At 39.0% G+C, this 17,092-nt stretch overlaps 2 protein-coding genes across 2 annotated transcripts; one reads left to right on the top strand and one right to left on the bottom strand.

Annotated features, from left to right (window-relative positions):
- Positions 1 to 2,431: 2,431 nt before the first annotated feature.
- asl (argininosuccinate lyase) lies at positions 2,432 to 7,422 on the top strand. The gene is made up of 16 exons (XM_029448156.1): positions 2,432 to 2,446; positions 2,657 to 2,851; positions 3,382 to 3,465; positions 3,684 to 3,740; positions 3,841 to 3,938; positions 4,041 to 4,118; positions 4,236 to 4,313; positions 4,396 to 4,448; positions 4,583 to 4,645; positions 4,748 to 4,862; positions 5,208 to 5,292; positions 5,720 to 5,779; positions 5,893 to 5,976; positions 6,337 to 6,417; positions 6,789 to 6,895; positions 7,063 to 7,422. The coding sequence occupies exons 1-16, from the start codon at positions 2,432 to 2,434 to the stop codon at positions 7,205 to 7,207; spliced, it is 1,398 nt and encodes a 465-aa protein (XP_029304016.1). The 3' UTR covers positions 7,208 to 7,422.
- A 1,230-nt stretch (positions 7,423 to 8,652) lies between these two features.
- On the bottom strand, positions 8,653 to 16,295 carry ca4c (carbonic anhydrase IV c). The gene is made up of 8 exons (XM_029448747.1): positions 16,241 to 16,295; positions 11,357 to 11,404; positions 10,603 to 10,767; positions 10,345 to 10,490; positions 9,781 to 9,873; positions 9,617 to 9,683; positions 9,293 to 9,456; positions 8,653 to 8,851 (listed from the first exon to the last, which is right to left on the bottom strand). Exons 1-8 carry the CDS (start codon positions 16,293 to 16,295, stop codon positions 8,663 to 8,665), a joined length of 927 nt encoding a protein of 308 aa, XP_029304607.1. The 3' UTR covers positions 8,653 to 8,662.
- Positions 16,296 to 17,092: the final 797 nt, after the last annotated feature.

Below are 17,092 nucleotides of genomic sequence, written 5' to 3'. Positions count from 1 at the left end.
TAACCGGATTATACTGATAGACATAGCAAGTATTTGCTCATATTAATAGTGGAGAACATCTGCAAGTGTCACGTGACGTTTGTTGTGTTATAATCTTCTAATTAAATTGTAAACATGTATCCAAGATATGTATGTTATTGTGAGTCTGATGCTACTATTTTACTATGTTCTATTTGTATTTAGTATTTCATTTTATGGATATGGACTTGTTTTCAAAGCACCTTATGTATGCTTGGAAGTGTTGAGGATATTATAAACAGAGCTACTTACTGGTAATGTGATAAATACTGTTTTATTATATTCATATTTATTTCTACATTAGTGGACATGGAGCTGTTGGGAAAAAACCTAATGTCTCCTTGGTTTTAAAGATGCTACATTTTGCACTTTTGTGTCAAACCTTGTAACCACAGCTTTCCTACTGTTTTGAATGGACTGGTTGCTTTCTGCAATGAATTATGGTGATACAATTAAAGTGAAAAAAAGTGATGCACGTGACTAGTTCATTTCATGTATTAGTAACTATTAACACTACTATAAGTAAGAGTTATTTGTAGTGAGTCATTACAAAGTATTGCGTGGTCCACACACCGGCAGTGATTTTCCTATTTGTCCAAAAGCCCTGATTGGGGCTGTGTCAAATTCAATTCCGGTAAATGTCTGGCATTTGTATTACCTTCACACTTTTCTGGAAAAACATAATCATATCTCGCTGTTGTCGATAACGTACAGCTGCTACATCATTAAACCTCAACTTTAACAATTGGTGAGTAAACTTATGAAACTATTGTTGAGGTTTTTGCTAGGAGTATCTTTCACCTATCAGCATGGCTTCCTGTAACAATACAAAACTTTTGCTGTCTCTTCTTTAGTTGTTACAGAGCTGTTTAAAGAAAATTATTTTAGGTTGAACTCACCAGAACCTCGCGAATCCGAACTAACTGTCACTTTGCGCGGGGGTTGACTTTTGAACACATTTTACGCGCCTTTTGTGGTGTGACGTAGAGGATGTAGTCGATGTCCGCCTTGTCCGGTCCTGCGGTGCTGTGATTGGCTCGTACACTTTGCCTCGACGTGCCCGAGCACACTTAAATCCCGCCCTAGTCCGACTGTGTTGAGAGCGCAAGTGTACACTAAATAGTGTCAAATTACTTTAAATTACACGTTTAGACCTAATGTAGAGCTGAATATCTTATCTATTTTTCAATTAATCAGATTAACCGGATTATACTGATAGACATAGCAAGTATTTGCTCATATTAATAGTGGAGAACATCTGCAAGTGTCACGTAACGTTTGTTGTGTTATAATATTTTAATTAAAGTGGCCTTAAATTACACGTTTAGACCTTAAGGTAGACCGGATTATCTTGTTTTACATTTACATTTATCAGATTTGCCTGATAGTTTGTTTGTTTTACTTTTTTTTTTTTTTTCCAGAATTAACATCATTATTAATAGTATTACACTGCTTGTAATACACATATTTATTGTTGTTATATATTATAGTGCAATGTGCACATCTTTACTTTGACTTCTCTATGTTTATATAAATATTTATTTTATTTTATAGTATTTCTGATTTTGATTCTGATTGTACTGATAGTCACAACAGACTAAAGTATTTGTTCATATGGGGAATAAAACCACCATCACCTCAACAATGCTGAACGGTTTCACTGCTCAGCTCCATCCGCCAATATGGACCATGGATGTATAACGAGAACATATTAACCAGAACCCCGAATTGATGGTAAGTGGTTCATCTTCTTCTCCGGTATGTAGGTTTTTCTGATATAATAGTTTTTCGTATTATTGCTTGTGCTCTTTTGTAGTTGATAAATGTATCCAGGTGAGCTTGTAGCTATTTAAATGCTCTATTTCTCCTTTTAATTGCTTTACTACAGTTATCATCACACCATGGTACGCTCTTCTTCTTTTTTTCTCTTGTTCTCTCCATAAAAGGTACAAGTCAAATACAGACAACCACAATAACATATTCAGTTCAACAAACAGAAAGTGCCAGGGAATTCAGTTATGTCATAAAATAAATAAATACATGAAAACATTCCGTAAAGGTATTATGCAAGACGCTTTTTACATCGAATAAAAACAAAAAAGCAGGAACACATAAATAAATACATTAAGTGGCACCGATTAATAATTAGGTAACATTAGTCGATAATAATAATAATAAACATTTTCAAATATTGTTTGTTGCTTTTTTTCAGACGTAATATGAGACGAAACGTCGAACGTCTTCGGTGACGTCTTTTAAAGTGACACACACACGCACAGCTTTAGCAGGAAACTGCCTCGCTCGCGCCTCACGTCTAGAAGCTCCGATAATATAGCGTTGTGTCCGTTGGCATTCAACTTCCCCCTCAGCCAAAGTATTATTTCAACGCTACACCCACCCACCGGCGACAAACATGGCCAGCACAGAGGTAAGCTTAAAGTTTAGCTTGAGGAACTCCGACCATCCGTGTTTTTGTTGTTTTAACACCCAGCTGGACGCTAAAACAAACCGTTACACTGGGACTACTGTTCTCCATTGTATACAGACCCATTTAACGGTTGATACTGTATTGTCTATGTCAAATGTGTGGTATCTTACGTTAATGTACACACATTATTGTCCCCCTGCTGCTCACCAGGGAGGTAAACTTTGGGGAGGTCGCTTCGTGGGAGATACTGATCCTATCATGGAGAGGTTCAACGCATCTATCGCTTATGACCAGAGGATGTCCGATGCTGACCTCCGAGGGAGCAAGGCTTATGTGAAAGCTCTGGAGAAGGCAAAGCTGGTCACCACAGACGAGATGAACCAAATTTTACACGGACTGGATCAGGTGAACTCACACACACACACACACACACACACACACACACACAGCTGCACTCATGGACAATAAACTGACTTTAAGTTTACTTTAAATGACTAGGCTTTCTAATCACAGTAGGCCTACTTGCAATCAAGGAAATTCCCTCCTGTTGCATTGTGGGTTTGTGTGTTACTGTCTACCCTTCAGTGTTTATGTAGGTTAATAGATGACAGTGGAAAATGTGCCATGGCGCAGAATTCCTCTCTGTATTATGCTGAGTTTGTAGTGAACAATACTATCATCATGTGACATATGTCAGCTGCCAAACAGATTCAGCTTCACAGGCAGGTCCGGTTTCAGGATGCCCTCTCTACCAACCAATAGACTACAGAAACACAAATGATGTTGATAATTTGATGTAAAATTACATGTAAGTTGTTCATGCTGCCTTGAATTCAGTGGGTCTATGATGCACATCACTATTTAAAAGTAGCTATTTATGTGATTATTTATAGCAAAGCAAAATTAGTGATACAGTCCTTTTCTTTATTCTCCAGATTTCTGAAGAGTGGTCCAAGTGTGTTTTTGTGATTAAACCTGGAGATGAAGACATTCACACTGCCAATGAGCGCAGGCTAAAGGTGAGGCAAAGCTTGGTTGTTCTTCATAACTCTGCAGAAGTGAGTCAAAATGGTAAGAAAAAAAATATTTTAAGTGTCTACATCACACGAAGAATTTGGGTTATAGTGTTTTTATTCTTTAAGTTATGGACTATACATGTGCTGTCTCCTTTATCCCTAGAGGCTTGGTGATGGCTGTGATGAGCAAGGTTTTAATCCTTTTACTGTCTGTTTTTCAGGAGCTGATTGGTGCACCTGCAGGGAAGCTGCACACGGGCAGGAGTAGAAACGACCAGGTTTGTCTTTACCAAGTTAAAATGAGTTGCAGCCTATGTATTGCTTCATTATAAGGACTAGCTATCAGGAGACTGTGCTGTGTGTGTTTGGGTCGACCAGGTCGTGACTGACATGAGGCTCTGGCTGCGAGATGCCATCTCAACCCTGACTGACAACGCCCTACAGCTGATGTCTACTATGGTGGAGCGAGCAGCAGCGTAAGACAGATGCACACTGTTACACAAAAACACATACTTGTAACTGCTTTTTAAAAGTTGCCCTGTTGTGTCTCTCTACTGACACCTCTTTCTGAACCTCAGAGAAATTGATGTCCTGTGTCCCGGTTACACCCACATGCAGAGAGCTCAGCCAATCAGATGGAGCCACTGGATTCTAAGGTTTTTTTAAAAAGTGAAACCTACATTGTACGTCTCACACTTTTATATCGATGATGTATTGTTCATGTTAGTGTCCTGTTTCTCTTTCCCCCGCTCGCTGCTTGAAACACCCCTCAGTCATGCTGTTGCTCTGAGCAGAGATGTGGACCGACTTCAGGAGATCAGGAAACGAGTAAATGTCTTACCACTCGGCAGGTACGCTGTGAACACAAACTCACTGTCTCAACCTGATTTTTAACCACAGACGTGATCAGTTAATGATTCTTGTCGTTTTCAGTGGTGCCATCGCTGGAACACCATTTGACATCGACAGGGAGCTGCTGCGGAAAGGTCAGGCCAAAAAACCTCCAGATTATCCTGTCAAATGTGCACTTTTGTTGCAGCTATCTTTCACCTGTCTGTTGTTTATCCATGAAAAATGTATTTTTCAAAACTGAAACTATATAATTTCTCCTCATCCGTAGAGTTGGAGTTTGATGGCATCAGTCTTAACAGCTTGGATGCCACGGGCCAAAGGGACTTTGTTGGTACGTAAACTATACATGTCTGTCATGTAAAAAAAAAACATTCAAATTAAATAGCTGTTCTCTAATTTTCTTTATGTTGTGCTTCTGTGTGTGTTTCTTTAGCCGAGTTTTTGTTCTGGGCTTCGTTGTGTTTGACCCATCTCAGTAAGATGGCTGAGGACCTAATGCTGTACAGCACAAAAGAGTTCTCCTTTATCTCACTCTCTGACGCCTACAGGTCAGTTTGTGTCTTATTACATGGTCCTAAATGACAGTTTCACATGTTCTTAGATGAAATCATCATGTTGTAGTGTTTGTACAAAGCTCCACTGGAGCACGACATCAAAATATCATGTCATGCAAAGTGAAATGGAAACTTTTAAGTTATTACTATCACTGAAGTTGTCCACCTCAGCTGGCAGTCTGGAATTGTGAAGTTCATTTTACATCTTAGAGCTTGTGTTACTGCTACGGACGGCTGCACTTTACATTAGGCCTAGTCATTTATTGTGTTGTTTTTTCTTCTCCCCTGTGTGTGTGTGTGTGTGTGTGTGTGTGTGTGTGTGTGTGTGTGTGTGTGTAGCACAGGCAGCAGTCTGATGCCCCAGAAGAAGAATGCTGACAGTCTGGAGCTGATCAGGAGTAAAGCGGGTCGTGTCTTTGGCAGAGTAAGACCTACACTTTTGTTAAATTATCACTTTGCCAGTTAATGTTGTGTCTGGAGAGCTCAACAGATGAATGTGAGAAAAACTAATGTTGCTGAAATGGCTCTTTTAATATGTCTTTGTAAAATGAAATTCTGATATCTTCAAACATATGAAAGCACTGCAAATTTCCCTTCATTGCTTAAACTATTTCTCTTTTACTATAGAAGAGGATTGATATGTTAGAAGTGCATTTACTGAGACTTTTAACTTCCACCATCATCATCCGTTTTTCTGCAGAATCAAACCTGGCAGCCCTCAGTGTAAAAGGCATGTTTTACCAGTCAGAGCTTTCTGGATGCAGAGCAGCACATTCAGGCGCGCTGTACTCTGACACACTGATTCTTCCAGCTTTCTTGTCAAACTCAAATTTTGTCTTTGTGTATTTTAGTGTGCAGGGTTCATGATGACTCTGAAGGGCCTGCCCAGCACCTACAACAAAGACCTGCAGGTATTAAACTGTCTTTTTGTGTGTTTTCACTTAATTGGAAGGACATTTTTCAATGTATTTGCTCTCTAACTTCTTTCGTCATGCAAATCTTTATCTTTGTCATCCTTCTTCAGGAGGATAAGGAGGCCATGTTTGACTGCTATGATACTGTTCACGCTGTGCTGCAGGTGACAACTGGAGTCATGTCAACTCTCAAGGTCAGACATTAAGTCACTGTTAATTAATACACTGTTTGGTCTCATGGGTACAAGGTGGTTGTGGATCAAATTGTTTCTCTTTCCTTCTGCTACACCGAAAGAAATTGTGTCATTTGCAATTACAGAAACCCTGCACGTATGTAAGAAGAAAAGAAAGACAATATGTCCAATATGTGCGGGTTTCACAGATGGACTAATTTCACAGCGCTGCACAGAATATTTTCAGATTTTTCATATTTTAAATATTTGTTATGTTCCTCCTTTGCAAAACAGCCTTGGCAATTAAAAAACTAAAAAACTTTAAAGAATAGAAAGAAGTTGACAATGATTTGTTTTCCTGATGTTTCTCCTGTTTTTCAGATTAAACAGAGTGTGATGGAAGCGGCCCTCAGTCCAGACATGTTGGCTACGGACTTGGCCTACTACCTTGTGAGGAAGGGGGTGAGTGGTGTTTCTGTATATTTCCATCCAAATGCAAAATGCAAAAAAAAGAAAATGTTTGTTTGATCAAATAATGCAATGTGAATATTAGGGGGCTGCATCAATATTAAATTAAATAGGAATGGTACACAGCTATCAATTATAACATTTATTTTTCAACGTTTAATTATGGTATTTATCATGTCTTCATGCCAACTGTTTCACCAAGTGGAAAAACACATTTTTTAAAGTTACATCAAGGCTTTTTACCACAGAGAACAGAAAACAGATATATGAAACAATTGCTATAATCAAGACAATAGCAAAAATGTTTTTGTTTTTTATGGTTTTACATGTATTTGTGTGTAACCCTGTGTTGTTCTGTATTGTAGATGCCGTTCAGGGAGGCCCACGGTATCTCTGGGAAAGCTGTGTTTGTAGCTGAATCCAAAAATATTGCCCTGAATCAACTCACTGTGGAAGACCTGAGTGCTGTTAGGTGAATGTCATCTTCTCTTCAACATACACACACACATACAACAACTAAAACTCCTTAACCATCACTTAGTTTCATGGAACAGGATTAGTAGTAGTTCCTGTCTCAGCTATTCTGATTTTCTCAATTTCCCGCTTGTTCTCTTCTCTGTTTCTCTTCTGTTATTTTAGCTCTTTGTTTGAAAGTGACGTGTCCTCGGTGTGGGACTACAGGAGCAGTGTGGAGCAGTATCGCGCCCCTGGAGGCACAGCCAAGAGTAGCGTCGCTGCACAGGTGGAACACCTGAGGAACTGGATTAAGAAACAGACCCAGTAACCGCAACCCAAATTTCACCTTGACATCTTGAATCAAGTTTACTGCCGCAATTAGTATGAAATGTCGGATTGAGGTCAAAGGGACATATTTATAACTTGAAAACCATGCTGCCTTTCAAACATTCTCCTTCATTAGACATATGACATGTCAGTTGATCATGTATCCATCATAAGTGTTACAAAGAGCTGCAGTAAAATAAATAAATGTCACTGAAACAGTGTTTTACAGCCTGATCCATTAGGCTGACTGAATTCCACCACACAGCGCTCTGAGGCAATTTATCTTCCTTTTCACACCCACACAGACTCGAGATGGTGCCGTCTAATGACACAACAATACTTGTATTAATTTCTAAGAGTCATGAAAAGCCTTTAACATTATGTGTCAGCCCAAAGTTACAGCTACAACAGTAAAATAAGTGTTCTAGTTAATTTAATGGTAACATGTGCAGTATACTTGCACTTTCAATTTAAAGTCACAAAAGTCACCTGTTGATGAACACAATGAAACAAAAGACATTTATTTCTATAGACATTTATTAAACATTTTTTAAAAGTGTTTATAGATGAACTTTCTATAAGAAATTAAAGACACAGACACAATCGGTGATCAGTTTCACATTTTATTTACGTGGAACCAACAATTGGCATTATCCCTTAATAGCCCAATCGGAGCATACCTAATGTAACGTTATTAAAGTCTAATTGGTCTCACTGGGTTTTACAGTCCACTAACTGTACATAGTAAATCTGGTAGCACATTTCTCCCTAGTTTTAATTTCATAAATGTTGATTGTATACAAAGCAATGCATTAAGCACTTAAAGAGAGTCATGTCATGCAGGAAACGAGAAGAAGCTGTTACTCTGGTTGAGAATCAAAGGTACATTTAGAACTCATTTGGTTTTCCTACAAATAAACAAGTGTACCGTACATGTAGGAAATGCCTTGATCGTCTAATCTTCTACGCTAAATCGTCTGAATGTCAATGCAGAGAACAATATGCATGACAAGTAAAGAAGGAATAGCAGTTAATGAAAAAGGAAACAAGGAAAAGACTTAATGTAAACTCCTAATTTTACACTTTTTGTTCATCACACTGCTATCTCACTAAAAAACATGTTAAAGATAAAGCAGATTAGAGTTAATCTAAAACAATAGTTTGCAATTATAAAATATTGATGACAAAATGACAAAATAAGGTAAGTTGTAAGTTGGCCTGCTGAGGTCAAGATCCTATTCCTTAAAACACACACGGAGACGGACTGTTACCCAGAGGTGAACTCCAGAGACTTTAACTTTGCACAATAACATCTCACTGTCACAGCAATCAGGATGGATTTAGTGAGTGTTTAATGAATAACCATAAACATCATTAACAGTTCGCTATCACACAGATAAAAGTTGCCTTTATACATAGAGTAGTCACTTAAAATCAGATGTTTACATGTGATGGGTCACTGTATCAGACCCGTTGTCCCGAGCACAACTGAGAAGACACTGAACCACCAGAGGATCACACTCGTCAGAGCTGCACTCGCTCTGGACCGATACACGACTCTGCCGTCCAGAGGCTGCGTCGGTCTGAAGATGTCCGTCATGGGCTGTCCCGTCCAGAATCGACACTGCAGAGCTATTGCATCCAGCTGGAGTGAAGAGGGAGAAGGAATACAACATTCTTCAAAAGTTTGTTATTTATTAATCATTTGTAAAACAAAAGAGAGATTCAATAATACAGAATCTGTTCATGCTTTCTCAATGTATTATTATTATTATTATTATTATATGTTCATGAGTTCACAACCAACCAGCCCAATGCTGATACATATTGTTCTATGTACAGGCTGCACTTTTCCAATGTTTAATTTCTCGCTCTTAAAAAGTCATTACAAGAGACACTTTTTATTTGAATTCACAACGATTATTTCTATTTACTTTTATTTGGATATAACGTCTCTTTATCAACATTTTTGTCATGTAGAAATAATTTAATGAATCACTTAATAGGACTTCTTTGTATCTTTTTCTGTCCAAAGTCACTTTGAAAGTTCACTGATTTGTTGAACAACAGAACAATAGTTTGTCACCTGTCGACTGCTGATGGACAGCGTCTGGTGAAACAACGTCCAGGCTACGGCCTGCTCACATCCTGGAGTTGTCATTGAGCCCACATAGCGGTAGTAACTGTGGAGGTCCTTCGCTGACGGGATAATGTCACTGAGTCTGAAGTTTGGGATCACTGTGCTGCTGCCTTAACACAGAAAGAAAGGTGCAGTGTCACAAAGAAAAGTTAGGGTGTGGTGAAAGTGTACAAAAGACTGAACAAATTGCATTTCATTAAAAGGCTAAGGGCCCTTACAGTATAAACACATTTATTTAACTTATTCACATTTAAGTAAGAAAACTCATACCATTGTTTTGTACTCGACCCAAAGCAGCTATTACTGCGTCCAAATGAGGATGATCATCTGATGTTTCCTGTGAGGAAGACACCATCGGCGTTATGACTCAATCCTAAATAGTTGTTTATATATTTTTATTAAGAGTGCATAGATGAATTAATGTAGCCTATTACCTCAAACAGGAAGGCAAGCAGAGCTATTCCTGCCATATCATGTTCTGCCTCTGCCAGAGAGCCGTACGGCTCCTTGATGTGGACTATATGCAGCTGGAAACCCAAAACACAACACGATGAGTCAGAGTAGCGGAGGCCATGTTATACTTTGCAGTGTGTAAAAACACACCTTTGTTTAAACATTAACTGCCTTTTATTAATAGCTTTGTGGGGAAATAAATTAATAAATTAGTAGCTGATTGGCTAGTTTGGCTGATAGCTACTGTATATATAAATACACGGCTCATGTAAATCCTAATAAATATGACCATATATCATGTTATACTGCCCACACATGAAGAGAGGCATGCAAATAAACCACGGCTCCTGTAACAAACAAACACAAATATTAAAGACATTCTTGCATTTCCACCATGTTTGTAAAACATTGACCCCCCCAATGGACAATGCTGAAAGAAACTGTCTCATGGTTGAACTTAATTGACCCCTGTGTTAACTAAAAGATGCACAAACGCTTTTATTTTTTATAGCAACAAAGTATTTATCGGCTCCTGTGTGACGTACCTCCATGGAGAACCGCTCCCCATCAATGGTGTGCTCTGACCCTGGTCTCCCATTGCCTCCCCAGTGGAAGTGAAACTGGGCGGCTCTGTACTCACCGGGCAGAGCTCCTCCAGTCAGTCGGACCGACTGCGGCAGAGCAAAGTGAGCTACAGGCAAGAGAATACAAATGTTAAACTTATATTAACAAACCAGAGGTGTTAAACATCTGGTAAAACTGGTCTGGAGGGGAAGATGCCAAGAAAGCAGACTCTTCATTACCAGAGTGTCCTTTGTTTTCCACTGTAATGTTGAGTGTGTTGGTGTGACCGATGAAGTTGAAGGGTGGCAGGGCGCTGTTGACGTGCACTTTTTTGGTGACAATGTTAATTGGGGATTGGCGTAATCCTCCACAGCTGGGAAACTGAGCTGCCCATTGGATAGGATCTAGTCAACACAAACAGCAGCAGCAACATCATCAAATGTTACGCATGTTCTTCTTACACATACGGAAACAAGCTGTGGACACAACACTGATATGTCATCACGTAATTGAATTGATGGGGCGAACGTTTGAGCTAACAGTTGGCAATTTACGCATCCAGCAGACACATTGCAACCTTGACATTATCTGTCCACCTGATGATTTTAAGTCCAATATTCTCTCTCTCTGTTTTTGGTCTCCACCATCACCTGAGGGTAATCTTTAGCTGCTAAATGCTGCACTATGTTCACCATCTAGTCTCTTAGTGTGTCTGTCTGAGGTTTGGTGCTGAGTAGTAGTGTACAGTGAGTTTTTCGAGCTTTTTCTCTGAAAACAGCTGCTTGCTGTGGTCGAAAATGAAGCTATGAGAGCAGTGAAAGTGAACCAAAACAGTAATGTTGTAAACCATAAAACCAAAACAATGAGCTTAAACATGAAGCTGCATAAACTGAAACTACAAATGCTTTGACAGATCTCAAGCTTGTGACTGATGAGTCAAGTGTTTGTTTACAATTTGGGCGTTGTCTCTTTAAACAGGTGGAGGTTTCTTACCTCTGCATATGTCATCACAGGAGGACTGGCTCTGGTAACACCACTGAGCTGCAGAGAAAGCACAGCATTTAGTTCAGACACAGACATACTGTATACTAAATCTTTGTTCAGGACACTTCTCTCTGGTGCCAAACAACACAGTTAATAAATGAGTATTAATTCTTCTCATTTTCAGGCTCCATTAGCCACATAGTTTTTGTTCTCAGTCAGCAATCTTACTGGCTGATCTGCTAATGTGTTTGTGCTCTGTGGCTGGACTTTGAGAAGTCAGAGCGGGTCAAACACTTTCTCACACACACACACACACACACACACACACACACACACACACACACACACACACACACACACACACACACACACACGTACACACACATTATTAATTCTCACATTACTAATCATGTCCTTCAGATGCCTTTTCTTTTGTGCAGTTAAATATAAATTCTCTGAAAGGATTTATATTAACAAAACAAAATTGACAAAATTGTCAGCAACGACAAATAATGTCACAGGACCCACAGTCGCTCAGTTACATCCTCACCAGCTGTTTAGCTCAATGCCCTTTAAATGGAGGTTATACAAACACTGAAAATAATAACTTGGACTTGAACATACAGGAGTTAAAAAGAAACCAAAATGACTGCTTTAAATGAATGATTTACTATAATGAGTATTTACATATCCAAATGGCAAGAAAGCTGCTTTAGCGACAATACACTAAACTAATCATTACGTATGACATGAGCTTTGGTGTGGAATTTATTAAATGACTTCATGTAAAACTATGTTTTTCTCAATTGTTTTGATGCATCGTTAAAGACAGAAAAGGCCCAGTTATGAGAATAGGCAACACAAACACCACATGTTCTCATTTGCAAAACGACAAATTGTGTTCTCAAAAATGTTCTTCTCACAGTCAACAAAATCACATCCTTAAGGCCCTGTCACACATATCCGTATGGCAGAAACGTATGCCGGCGTATATGAAATATCGGCAATATGTTGATATAAATTAAGGGTAAGTTGTGATCGTTCAAAGCCGGCGTATATGAAAAGTAGCTAAAAATTAAAGTAAACTAAAAAAAGAGTCCAAATACGTCCAACTTTTCCACAGCGGTGTTGTAGCTGACGCATACATAACATATACATAACAAATACATAACGAATTATTATACGTACGTCAAACATTGATATCGTATCACTTACTTATACAAAACGTATCAGAGCGTCTGGCCAACGGAGCTGGAAAAGTGCCATCTGGTTCACGTCATGCTGATGCTGGAGAACGGCTAACATGCTGAACGCTAGCTGTACTGTAGAAACACGTTTAATAAGTTACTCCGTCGTCAGGCATCATTTTAACATCGGGTAGGAATAGGGTATCCACTCGTTATCAATAAACTGGCTGTAGGGTTCACCGTCAGCCAACGTAGCCTAAATCTAACGTACCTCTAACGTAGTCACGTACTATATTTACGTAGGTAAGTATTTACGTACTATATTTACGTAGGTAAATATTCACGTACGTATTCCGTATTCACGTATGTCTAACGTAACGTAACGTCTGCATAACTTATGAAGCACACGTCGGGTATGTCCGGTAATTTTGAACATGCTCGAAACATCAGCGTTCAACAACGCACCCCAGCGTAACACAGTGAGCTCTTAACGAATACTACTTATACCTTACCTTATATCAACGTACACCAGCGTAACACAGCGAGCTCTTAACGAATACTACTTATACCTTACCTTATATCAACGTACACCAGCGTGTTGCCGATATTTTGTATACGCCATATTTTTGTATACGTTATGCATCCGTTGGGCATTCGTCTGATACATTTTGTATTAGTAAGTGATGCTCTATCAATAGGTTAAACATGCGTATCTGTATATGTTCACTTTTCCGATCCGATGAAAAGTTGGACGTATTTGGACTTTTCATATGAAATTTTCATATACGCCAGCACACGTTTCTGCCATACGGATATGTGTGACAGGGCCTTAACACTCCAGAGCGACGAACATTTGTATGTGTACCATTCCCATTTACAAGAACTTCCTGTGCGTTCCAATACCCATGCTAACACATTATTGAGTATGCTTTTAGTAATAGTAGTAGTAGGCCTATGTCAAATGCTAAAAATACCTGGATGTGCTGCTGCATCAGGCCACATTTTGCAGTATGCAAGCCAACATGCTTTTCTGGCTATTCTGACCCACAAACCTTTGTGCAGGGGATATATCAGCAATAGGGTTCAAGTTAAAGGTGAAGTTGCATGTCCTCATCGTATGCATACTGCATGTAACAGTACACGCTTTGTAAGGACAGCTGCAGAGCATACTAAAAGTAAAAATGGCCTAGTGGTCTAGTGGTACGCCTTCTAAACAGAACACTGGAAGGCTGTGAGTTGCTCCAGTGAGACTGTGCCTGTAGTTAGTTCACTGTACGTCGCTCCAGATAATGTGAAATATTGTAGGGAACTAAAATCATTAAAAGTTGAATGCATATGAGGTTTTTCATTCTGAATAACATTGGAGAATCTTTTTTGATAAATGTTTGTATAATGTTTGCCTCTTGCTACATGCACTGTAGTAGATTGCACTGTTGTTCACCACTGTTAGCAATGAAAAACAAAAACCCAGGAATTAGTTTCTATTTTTGCACTTCCGGTTCCCTAATCTCCAAGTCAATGGGTTTCTGTTTAGATACCTCAAATAAGATCTGTGGTTCACACAAGTTTAAGAGATTTTCACGTTTTGTTCTATGACATACAATACCACACTGAAGCTTTTATGTGACTTATAAAAGGCAGTCGCTAACACGTGGATAAGTGACACTACGAAACGTCATCACGGCAAAGTCATGTGGCAGCGGTGTAGTTCGTTTATAGCATTATATTATATACATTATATAAATTAGCATTTTACTTCTGCTGATTGCATTTACACTTCAGAAATCATAAAAGTGGTCATCTTGCTGAATTTAAAGTATATCATAAAATTTAGTTTGTCACAGACTTTAATTTCTGCAACAATCCAAAATCCAGCAGAACAATCCCTCTGGCTTTTTGTCGAGGGAACTAGCGTGATGCTAACTTCGGTTTTGGTCTACAATAATACGTCATCCCTGCAGCACTCCATCACTGACATATTAAAATAAAGGCATTAACACAGTGAGTTTTAGAGATAAAGAAATACCGACTGATTTTTAATCAGAAGTGGTTGTGATTACACTGATTGGATCGCTGGCTCAGAAACCTTTATCCAATTCCTTAACTGCAGCGCTGCATTAAACCAAACGTGTCCATCCAACAGGTGAAGTCTTAGTCTTGTGCTGTGGTTGTGTATCGTGTTGCTGATGTGAATGAAACTCCAGTGTCCGACTCTGCGCTGGGAATGAAAGGTGCTATAGAGAACCATTTAGCTAACAGAGGGACACAGATTAACTCCGCTGCCTCCCACAATGCCATTCTCTGAAAGGGGACAACAGTTCTCACCACCTGAGAACAATGCACAGGTGGAGGTTGGCTTTGCTCCACCTGGCTTATAATACACCTGTGCCAAACTGAGCAGCTCAGAAAAGTCAAACCTGAGACCATCCATTGTTAAAACTTTCATTTCTTTTTTTTCTTTTCCTTACAATTACATATTTTTTCCAGAAGGGGGCTCTAGCGAATGTTTTGCAAGTCACAAGTAAGTCTCAAGTCTTTGCACTCAAGTCCCAAGTCCTAAACTTTAAGTCTGGAGTCCTAAACAAGTCATAATGCGCTCTTCACCAACGCATGTTTGCATACTGCAATTCAGAGCTTTTGAGTCAAAGTGTTTTTTGATTTTGTCAAGTCGAGACTAAAAAACATCAAATTTGTGACTCGAGTTCACGCCTCTGATATTTTCTAATGAAACAGCATTCTAGAGAAATACATCGAATACATTTCTGGTTTCCAACTTTTTTAGCCTTTAAAACGACACAATGTACGTTTTGAAAGAAGAAATAACACATTCTTCATCGTACAAATGTAAGTAATAGAAAACACTTTAGCTCAATGCAGTGCACCTTACTTGATCTGGTATGACCAGTAGTTGACTTTCTTCTCAACTAAAGTTAAATCGACTGACTTTAAAACAAAGCAACGCCTTCTTGAAACTAGAGCTGCAAAGATTAGTCCATTACCTGATTAGTTCATCAACAGAAAGTTAATCTGCAACTATTTTGATAATTGATTAATCTTTTATGTATCTTTTCAACCAAAAATGCTTCAGTTCCAGCTTTTTAAACGGGAGAATTTACTGCGTTTTCTTGTCTTATATTGTAGTAGATTTGATGTTTTGGACCGTTCGGATAAAGCAAGACATTTGATAACGTCACCTTGAGCTCTTCAATTCTTTCTACAGGCAGTTTTCCCTGTTTTCTGATACTTACAGACCAAAGTCTAATCAATGAATTGAGAAAATAATCAATGAATTATTAATTGGTCATGACAATGATAACACAAATTGTTGTTTGTGTCTCACATTTGTTACTAGTTCACCCAACATGTTTAATTTTCTCTGCTTTTTAATGATCTTGTGACCTCTCTTTCCTCAGGTTGAGAATCACTGCCTTTAATTGCGCATGTTTTTTTTTAGCTATAAACGTTAAGTGTTAGAAGTCACATTCACAAAGCATTACAGCTGTGATCTATCTTAATACTATATACACTATATGTAGTATAGCTGCAACCTCTGAAACATAAAACTTTTAATTATCAATTTAAGCTTTCAAGTTAAAAGAATCCATGAGCAAGTTGTAAACTAGACCCAGAAAACTGAACCCAAGCAAAGCTTTTCTATGCCGCTTTAATTGTCCTAGTACCGTAGGTTTGTGAGTGTGTGTCCTACCTGTGCACTGAGAGAGGAGAGAAAGCAGAGTCGAGAGGTAGACTGAAAAATCCATGATCAGCACAGAGACCAGAGAAGATCCTGACAGACTAATTTCAGCTGCCCTCACATACTGACAATGAGCTGCATTTGAGGGTGGGAGGGAGATTTTCATGACAAAAAGGTGTGTGTTTGTGTGTGTGTGTGTGTGTGTGTGTGTGTGTGTGTGTGTGTGTGTGTGTGTGTGTGTGTGTGTGTGTGTGCGTGCAGCAAAGAGAGGGAGAAAAAGTCTCTCTGAGAAAGTTGTCAGGTGTGTGAACGAAGAAAGACAGACACCTGTGGCACAATCAGATACTGTGGTGTTATTCCCAGTTAGTTTCAGTGTGTTAGTGTGTTAAACTTAAATCTGCTTCCACTAAAACATGTCACAGTCGGAGAAGTTCAAAACGTGTATTGCATTCCTAATGGAAATGTCTGTTTACAGGCCCTGCATATGTGAAAACAAGTTGTATAAAGTATTTTGTGGTTCCAGGGAGAGCTGCCATGAAGTCTGATAAAAGTGTTGGATGTTTAAATCTGCTGATGTGGAGTTAGAAAGAAGTGAGTTGACCAGATCTCTGTAGCCCGCTCCTTATCTCTGCTTGAGGCTAATGGCTCAACGCTACATTAGCCACTACTAGCATAATACACATGCATCCTGGTATTGTGCACGCTGGCTCAGTCACACTGATTGATGACACACGTCAGTAGAACAGAGCCATCTGCTTTCCTACAATGTCAAGTCTAAATGTCTGCTGCGGAAAAGGACTATTTCTTCTGATTATCAGGCTAATATTGTGCATGCTAGCTCACTGGAATCGCTATATAAATATA

Source organism: Cottoperca gobio, chromosome 14 (assembly GCF_900634415.1).
Source record: "Cottoperca gobio chromosome 14, fCotGob3.1, whole genome shotgun sequence".
NCBI classification, from domain to species: domain Eukaryota; kingdom Metazoa; phylum Chordata; class Actinopteri; order Perciformes; family Bovichtidae; genus Cottoperca; species Cottoperca gobio.
The sequence above is the reverse complement of the archived record's forward strand: the minus strand, read 5'-3'. Positions and strand labels throughout refer to the sequence as shown.